At 50.1% G+C, this 8961-nt stretch overlaps 1 protein-coding gene across 2 annotated transcripts in view; it reads left to right on the forward strand.

Annotated features, from left to right (window-relative positions):
* LOC107116602 (trans-1,2-dihydrobenzene-1,2-diol dehydrogenase-like) overlaps positions 1–8497 on the forward strand; it is a 9987-nt gene extending 1490 nt beyond the window's left edge. Inside the window, exons 1-7 of one of the 2 annotated variants that reach the window (XM_015418543.1) lie at positions 592–728; positions 1355–1466; positions 2157–2320; positions 3150–3402; positions 7750–7874; positions 8052–8202; positions 8343–8497. In XM_015418543.1, the coding sequence (XP_015274029.1) occupies positions 636–728; positions 1355–1466; positions 2157–2320; positions 3150–3402; positions 7750–7874; positions 8052–8202; positions 8343–8452 (1008 nt within the window). In that variant the 5' untranslated portion in view covers positions 592–635 and the 3' untranslated portion in view covers positions 8453–8497. Of the gene's footprint in view, positions 1–591; positions 729–1354; positions 1467–2156; positions 2321–3149; positions 3403–7749; positions 7875–8051; positions 8203–8342 lie in introns of those variants that run through there. The other variant, XM_015418542.1, reaches the window with a different exon arrangement.
* Positions 8498–8961: the final 464 nt, after the last annotated feature.

An 8961-nucleotide genomic window follows, 5' to 3' on the forward strand; every position in this document is an offset into this window, starting at 1 on the left:
TCAGCGGTTCTGGAGTGGGCAAGCACTTCTCATCTTCCACGGTGAAGACAGAGGCAAAAATGCATTTAGTTTCTCAGCCATTTCCTGCTTCTAATGTATTTGAAGAAAGTTTTATTGTTGGTCTTTACGTTTTTCGCTATATGCTCCTCATATTCCCTTTTTGCCTGCTTGACCACAGACTTGCATTTTATTTGCCATAGCCTGTGTTCCGTTTTATCAGCCTCACTGTGACTAGCTTTCCACCGCTTAAAGGAATCCTTTTTACAGCTTCCATTACTTTGTTTGTTAACCATGCAGGCTGTTTGTGCCTTTCCTAACCCCTGGGTAGTGGAATACCAAAAACAGCTTCTGAGCATGTGTAGAGTAGGTACGAAGAAGGGTGTGAGTGGGCAGGCTTGAGCCCCCAGTCCTTTGCAGTTGAAAAACAGGGCTGTGGAGGAAACTCTGTATTCCCTTGTTCAGGCCCCGGAGTCACACATTTGTGTCCCCACTATACATAATTCCATTCCTAAGGTTTTACTGCCCTCTGGCGGTTCTCTTCCTCTATGAAAGTTCAAAGTTCAGAGCAGAGACTGCCGTTTCCGTCTAGCTGTGATTTTTCGAGTAGGTGGCAGTGTTTTCTATTCTCTTCTGTGATGGGGCCCTTGCGCTGGGGGATCTGCTCTGCCGGGATGATCAGCCACGATTTCCTAGTGGCCCTGAAGACTCTGCCACCCGAGGATCATAAGGTAGGATGGAGGTGGTGGGAAATAGACGGGCACCCATAAAGGACTAAGTGGGAATCTCTCTTGCTTCAGATGAGTTCTGGACTACTTTTAGCAGCTCAAACTAGTGCTCACGGTAGGGAACTGGGATCCCTGTGGAGGATTCTTAGGGAGCAGAGGAGGGCTGGTTGGTCTAACTAGAATCCAAAGTGTTTGGGGGGGGGGCTGAGTCCTGAAACGGGAATGCTAGATCCTCTGGGAAAGGCATGGTCTTTCAAGGGCACCAGCAGAAAAACTGGAAGTGCAACTTCTGCAGTAATGTTAGGCGATGCTCCCTCTAAGCTGTGGAGTCTTGTGAGCAAAAATTCTTTGTGAGCTACTGGCATTAAACTGGTGAGCGAGCCATTTGGCTACGGCATAAATTCGCTTGCTCTAGGGCCCTCCTTCCTGAGCTAAGACGAAAATGTGTGAGCCGGAGGCTAAAAAACAGTGAGCTAGCTCACACTAACTCAGCTTAGAGGGAGCACTGATGTTAGGTACAGCGGGGGGGGGGGAGTGGGAGAAACCCCAAAACACTAGAGGTCTTTTGCCCTAAGGTTACAGTGGTAGGTGAAGGTGGAATCCCACCCAGGTTATTTCTCTGTCCCAAGGTGGTGGCCATCGCTTCTCGTGAACTCAGCCGGGCACAGAAATATGCCCAGACATACAACATCCCCAAGGCCTATGGGTCTTATGCAGAACTGGCTCAGGATCCAGATGTCGGTGAGCAACTTTCGTCTAAACACCGGGGCGGGGGGGGGGCTTGGCAAGGGAACATAGATGGCCGTGTTGCAGGGTGGGCATGCAAAAAATGCCCTTTCATTTCACTCTCACTAACAGGGCAGCTTTTTAACTCCTTAGACAGGGGTCATTCCCAAGCCTGCTACTAGAGGTCCTTTTCGTCAGGGGTACCAGAGACTGTACCTAGGACCCTTCTGCATGCAAGGGGGAGCTAGGGTGGCCTAGTGGTTAGCATGTTGGATTGGGATGAGAGATGGTCTGCTTCAAATCTGCCCTCAAGCCTAAACTCACTGGTAGCTTCTGGCTAGTTGCCCTTTCTCAGCCTGACCTACCTCAAAGCCTTGTTGTGTGGATATAATGGGTTTAAAATATATGTATTGTTTTTAAAATGTTGATTTTAATGTATTTCAAATTGTTTGCTGCCCTGAGGGACCTAATAGGCAAGAAAGGAAGCACACAAATCATCTTAAAAATAATTTAAAAAACCAAGCCTTAGGGAGGGTAATCTTGCCTGGTACTACAATACCGGAAGTATTGGAGGAAAGGTGGTAGGAGAGGAAAGCTTGTAGGGTGAGTGGGAACACAGAGAGGATGGGGCTATTCTGAAACTTCTGAATTAGGCATTTTCTTTTCCTAACTCTGCACTTCTCTTGGATGCCTTCCCTTCTACAGACGTGGTGTACGTGGCGGTGATCCATCCATATCATCTCCCGTCCACCTTCCTCTTCATCCAGGCTGGGAAGAATGTGCTCTGTGAGAAGCCCTTGGGCATGAACTCTGCAGAAGTCAAGGCGATGGTGCAGGCAGCCCGAGAAAAGGGAGTGTTCCTCATGGAGGTAACGTAAGAGGCTGTAGTACCTCCTAACGTTCAAAGCTGGGACTACCTGGCAAGGCCTCTAGAAGATCTCCTCTCTGCACTTAGTGGCCACCCAGGAAACATTTATTCATATGTTTATTGTATTCTGCTAATCACCAAAGTGGGGATCCAAAGTGGTTTACAACATTGGTCTCCCCTGCAGGATTTATTACAATCCACAGGCTCTGCAAAATGGAGCTGTTCCGCCAGGCCTTTGGCTGAGGTGGTGGATGTCCAAATGACACTGGCCTTCCCTGCCTCGCTTGGTTCATCTGCCCACTTTGCCTTCCTGCTTTAGGGCACTGCCTTTACCAACTTGGCACCAGCACCAGCTGACTTGGGTCTCTGTAAGAGAAATGTGCCTTTCCTAGCATTAGTGCAGCCGGCACTGTCATTAGAAATTATTAAGCTGCCATCAGGAATTTTGACATCAATCAACTGTTCTTTTGGTGTTTTATTATTTATTGCTGAATGATCAGTTATTGTTTAACTGAATGTTGTAAGCCGCCCTGAGCCCACTTGCAGGGTAAGGTGGGATACAAACTGAATGAATGAATGAAAATCCACACAACAACCATCCTATGAGGTAGGATTGGCTGAGAGAAAGGGACTAGTGCTAGCCCAAGGGCACCCAGTGAGCCTGCCTCGGCAGCAGAGAAGTGGAACTCGAGACTCCTCAAATCCTTCTATGACATTGTAATGACCATCAATGGCTAGTGAGGTTCATATGGTCAAATACGGTAAGAATTCTGCCTCCAAAGACATGTAAATCCAGATGCAACGTCTTGGATAACTTTCTCCTACTGTAGGCCTTCTGGAGCCGTTTTTTCCCTCTTTCAGAGAAGCTTCGCTCCCTGCTGAGGCAAAGGACCATTGGGGACGTGGTGATGGTTCACGCTGATTTTGGCTTGCCTCTGATAACAGTCCCCAGGACTACAGAGAAAGAGCTGGGAGGAGGTGGCCTGCTGGATATCGGCCTCTATTGTGTCCAGTTCGCCTGCATGGTCTTTGAAGGAGAGAAGCCTGAGTCCATTGTGGCCTCTGGTTTCCTGCATGATACAGGTCAGTCATGGGGCGTGTGTTTGGGGGAGGGTTGCATCCATGGGGGTTTCTGGAAGGATAGCCAAACCCCAGGAGTGTGGCTTGGTGCTCCAAAAAGAATTATTTATTGCAAACTGCATATTTAAGCTTCAGTGAAATTTAAGACATCTTGCAAAGATGACTTTGCAGTAGCAGAAAAAGTGTGGGCGATGCAATGGTCAGGAGAAGACAGAAAAGGTGGAAAAGGAACATGATTGGCCAGCTGACACGGTGGAGTGGTTATTTTTGCACTAGGATCTGGAACACCCAGGTTTGAATCCATACTCTGCAATGAAGCTTGCTGGATGACCTTGGGGCCAGTTACTCTCTCTCTCTTTCTCTCTCAGCCTAACCTACCTAACTGCTTTGGGTCCCCTTTGGGAAGGAAGGTGGGGTATAAATGAACTAAATAAATGAACAGGAGGACTTACCACGATTGCTGCCAGATCCAAACAAGGGTCCAGCATCCCATTTCCGACAGGGGCCAGACAGCTGACTCTGGGAAGCCCTTAAGAAGGGAGTGACGGCTGCAGATCTCCCCTCTGAACATGGAGGTTTTGTTTGGTGGACGGGGTACTAACCCTATGCATAGGGAGGGACAGCCCTTCCTGGCAAGTTGCAACTACCCTCCCACCAATATGTAATGGTTGAGGAAGTCTTGTTTCATTGTATCTGAAGAAGTCTGCTTTGCACACAAAAGTTTATACCTTGTGTGGCGGAACGGGCCCGCATCAGCTGGCAGGCCCCGCTCTGCCCACCCCTCCTTTGCCTGCCCTGGCACCTGAAGGGGCAGTTTTTCACCACTGCCTCTGGGTATTGCTGCCACCACTGTCCCTGTCTTGGGCTCTGGTTAGGCGGGACAGCCTCCTAACCTCCCTCTGATGTCGCTAGGAACCCACCTCGGGGCTTCCTGGCAATCTTTGGGGCTCCCCTGGAGAGTTGGTAACTGGCCGTTTTGCCCTTGTTCTCCTCCTCCGAGAGTCCCCAACCAACTCCTAGCGTGTCCAAGCAGCTGGGGGAACTATGCGGTACAGAGGGACTTCTCAATGCAAACAGTAAAAGGATTTATTTTGAAACCACTCAACTATATACAGGCATAGTAACAGTGAACTGAAGAATCAAAATAAAGGTGAATAATAAATCGCTCCATCTCTCCCTTCACTACACATACCCTGTCTTAGATGGTCTGCAGGGCAGGCGCATGACTTGCTTTCACTGGAGGAAGTTAGATTAGCACCACTCCCAACATGGCCTCTGCCTCCTGCAGACTCCAGCCGACAGCCTGACTGGCTCCAGACTTCAGGCAGACCGACCTCAATTCTCATAGACGGCTTCCTGCCCAAAAGCTCCACTGTATCAAACAGCCCTTCCCGCCCAGGAAGTGGCTCTCCCCCCCCTGCAGCATTCTGGGGCAGATCTCCTCACAGCCTTGATGGACTTCCTGTCCTCTCTAGGGAGCTGCCCTCTGACTGCTGGTTGGAGACAGGAGTGGGGGGAGAATGAGGAGGACACTAGGCCAAGGCCTACCTCAGGTTTGATAGTCCCCTCCTATCTGGCCCACACCAACTTAAACATAGGCATAAAATGGCGTTTCTCCACACCTTGAATAAAACTTTGTTGGTCCTAAAGGCGCCACGGGACTCAAACTTTGTAAGAACAATACAGTTCCAGCGAAGGTTCAAGCACATAAGAACAAGAAAGCTAACGTCCTAAACACACTTACTGAAGGTCCTTACAGCATAGATCAGGGATTCCAAACCTGGAGCCCCTGGGCACATTGGCGTCTACTGACACCCTTCCTGGAGCCCACTATGGGTTTCTAGAAGTGGGTGGGGCCGGGTGGGGCTTTTCCGCAGCTCCTCTAAAGGGGATAAGTAGGACAGATGCCTAAAACCGCAGGCAGATACTGCCAGATGAGGGTTTCTAACTAGCTCAGTATTAGGGCCGCCTGCCTACGGGTGAGACCTGGAGATCTGGAATTACAGCTCATCTCCAGACAACAGAGATCAGTTTCCCTGGAGAAATTACATGCTCTGGAGGGCGGACTCCGTGGCAGTGTAGGTACCCCACTGAGGTCCCTGTCCTCTGCAGGCTCTGTTCCCAAATCTCCAGGAATTTCCCAACCTGGATCTGGCAACCCTACATCCTCCATCCCTTGCCAGTGGCCAGAGGGGACCTGGCAACCCTACTCAATAGGTGTACTTTGTGTAGGCAAGAGAATATTTTTAAACCATACACTCAATTTAAAAAGGCATCCTGTCAAGCAGACATTCTGCCAGAAACGTTGAAGAGTTATTGTTAGATAGATTCAGGTGGACAGCAACGTTGGTCTGAAGCAGCAGAACAAAGTTTGAGTCCGGTGGCACCTTTAGGGCCAACCAAGTTTTATTCAGTGTATGAGCTTTTGTGTGCAGGCACACTTCCTCTATATTTATATCCAGGGCTTCTTTTGTAGAAAAAGCCCAGCAGGAACTAATTAGCATAATAGGCCACACCTGACAGCAGAAATCCATTAGCATAGTAGGCCACACCCCTGACAGCGCAGTTCTTTAGCATAGTAGGCCACACCCATGCCTTCCCTTTGGCTTGCCCGGGCACCCTGTGGCTGCGGAGAGCTCGGGTAAGCCAGCCCTTGGACAGGCCGGGGAAGGCATGGGGAGGCATTTAAATGCCTCCACGATCCTTCCAGGGCTCTCCTGGCCCACCTGCCTCGGAGTCGCCGGGGGGAGGTCGCTCTCCAGGCCTTCCCTCTGTATCCACACTGGCTGTAGTGGGCGTGGCCAACTCTGAAGCCAGCCGGAACTCCGTTCCTGTGAGTTCCTGCCCAAAAATAGCCCTGTTTATATCTGAGGAAGTATGTGTGCACATGAAAGCTCATACATTCAATAAAACTTTGTTGGTCTTAAAAGTGCCACTGGGCTAGGGTTGCCAGCTCGGGGTTGGGAAATACCTGGAGATTTTGGGGATGGAGCGGGATTTGGGAAGGGGAGGGACTTCAGCAGGGTATACTACATTAGAGTCCACCTGCCAGAGTGGCAATCTTCTCCAGGTGAATGGATTTCTGTTCCCTGGAGATCAGTTGTAATAGATCTCCAGCCACCGCCTGGAGGTTGGTAACCTTACACTGGACTCAAACTTTTGAGTTTTGAGTTATGCGTAGGGTTGCCAAAAAAAATTTTCCTACCGGCAGGGGTTCTTCCTGCTGGTCCGGGAGCTGTGTTTGTATGCGCGCTCTTTGTTTTCCCCTCAAACGGCGTGGCCCCGCCCCCAGCGTGCGACGTCACTTCCGGTTTCCCCCGGGCCCCGATTCCGGCGCGCCGGAAATCGGGGCTCCGAAGCGGGGGAATCCCCGCCCCCCGGCTGCATTTGGCAGCCCTAAGTTATGGGTAGAGTTATGCGCAATCTTGCTCCCTCACATTCCATGGCTGGCTCCGCCTCCTGCAGCAGCCATTTTGCGGTTGCATACGCCACCCTGTGTCAGAATTCCAAAGGTACCCGCAGACTCAAAAAGGATGGGGACTCCTGGCGTAGATGCTAAATTCTTGAGGTGACGGGAAATTCAATTCTAAGCAAGATGCATAATCCAAAATAGATGTAACAGCAAAATAAGCCAGCAGAGGCAAACATAGCAGGTAAGTTAAGAGATAAGGCCTATCAGAATAGCCTACATTTATAGGAAATTTAGGCCAATGATCTTCTGACCACCTGCAATCAATCAGGACACTGCTACAGGAGAACTTTCTGGAAGATGAGCAAACTTTCCTACACCCAACAGTTCCAGTTGAAACCAGCAAGTTAATTGGATGCCTGCAAAGAGACCCTGAACTGGCAATGGCCAGTGGGGGCTGCTCTCATCAGTTACTGATAACTGTTGAACAAAGTTTGAGTCCGGTGGCACCTTTAAGCCCAACAGAGTTTTATTCAAGGTATGTACTTGTCACGTGCACATACCCTTCTTCAGACACAATGAGCTTCAGACCAACATGGCTGCCCTGCTGATAACTGTTGTTCACTGAGCGGGAAACGGGGGGGGGGGGAGAGAACAGCTGAAATTTTACCCGGAGACAGCTTATTCACTTGACACCCCTCCCCAGCTTTCCTCCATTTCTTTCTATCCAGTTGTTGAATTTCTGCCAGTGAGGCCTCTGTTAAAACCACAATGTCCTGTCAACCCTTGCTAGTGATCTGAGGTATGGGTCAACATAGTGGCTATATTGACAGGCTATATAGACAGGAGAGTGAAAGTTTTTCCTGGGAGTAGGGGGACAATGTACATATAAGGACTTGGGGCCCTGCTGCCATTGTTGACTACATATCCCTCCCTGCCAGGCGTAGACAAAACGGGCTCTATCATCCTGAACTTCTCAGGCAGCCGCCAAGCTGTCCTCACCTACACTGTGACTACCAAGCTGCCCAACCAAGCAAGCATCAGTGGCACCAAAGGGATCATTGAGGTACGTTCTCTCCAATAAGGATGTGTCTGCCTGCTTACTGCTGTCATCTTGGAGAGAGGAGCAGTGGGCTTTGATCAGAACGAGAATCCTGGAGTAGAGGCTGCTCTTGGTGGAAAGTCGAAACGATAGAGTTCTGAAACTTGTCTTGGTTTCCTACTTGTTCTCCTGTGCCTGTAGATTCCGAGTACCTTCTGGAGCCCAGTACAGCTGGTTGTCAATGGGAAGAGTGAAGAATGCCCCCTTCCCTCTCCCTCCCAAAAACTGTACTTCCCCAACACCACAGGGCTGCGTTATGAAGCAGAACATGTCCGGCAATGTCTCCTCCAAGGTAAATATCCCAGAGGCTGCTGGGAGGGGAAGTTCACGGCATCAGAGTGCCAAGCGGGTGGGCAAGGCTGTGTGGCCGCTCGGACTTTTGATCCACTCACGGCTTGACCTCGACTCTGCTCTCTCGTCCCCCTCCCACAGGCTTGAAGGAGAGCCCCGTCATGTCTCACGCAGACAGTGAGCTGGTCCACTCCATCCTGGACGAAGTCCGTAGGCAGCTGGGGGTGTCATATCCACAGGACCGACCCTAACTCATCTTTTGCATGTTTTTCGAAGCCCTGCATCTGCAGGTGGAGGGGGGGGAAGCTATGCCAATAAAACAGATGGTGTCGACATCAATCTGCAGGATTCCATGAATTTTCAAGGTGTGTGGAATGTATAAGCTTAGTTCAGTTATAATGGCAAATTGAGGTCTGCCAGTATACGGCCAAACTTGCAGGATCCTTAAAGAGGGGGGCACATTGAGGCCCTGTGGGTGGGAAGGGGCCTGCCAAGCCCAGTGAACTCCATTGTTACTTTGCACGGGAAGCTGAGAAGCTCAGCATCAATAGTGTGTATCTGTCGCCTTTCTCCTCTCATGTTGGCCTGGGCTCCCAGAAAGCTTTTAAAGATGCCTCTTCCTAGAGTCCTCTGCAACACTCAGGAATGTCAGTGGAATGAGAGAAAAGCAACAGGTACCCCCTCATCTCTCTGAGATGAGCCAATCCGAACCAGAGACTTTTCATCTCCTGTCGGCTTCCCCCCAATGTTCTGTTTAAAA

This window comes from Gekko japonicus, unplaced genomic scaffold (assembly GCF_001447785.1).
Source record: "Gekko japonicus isolate JY-2015 unplaced genomic scaffold, Gekko_japonicus_V1.1 scaffold299, whole genome shotgun sequence".
NCBI lineage: Eukaryota > Metazoa > Chordata > Lepidosauria > Squamata > Gekkonidae > Gekko > Gekko japonicus.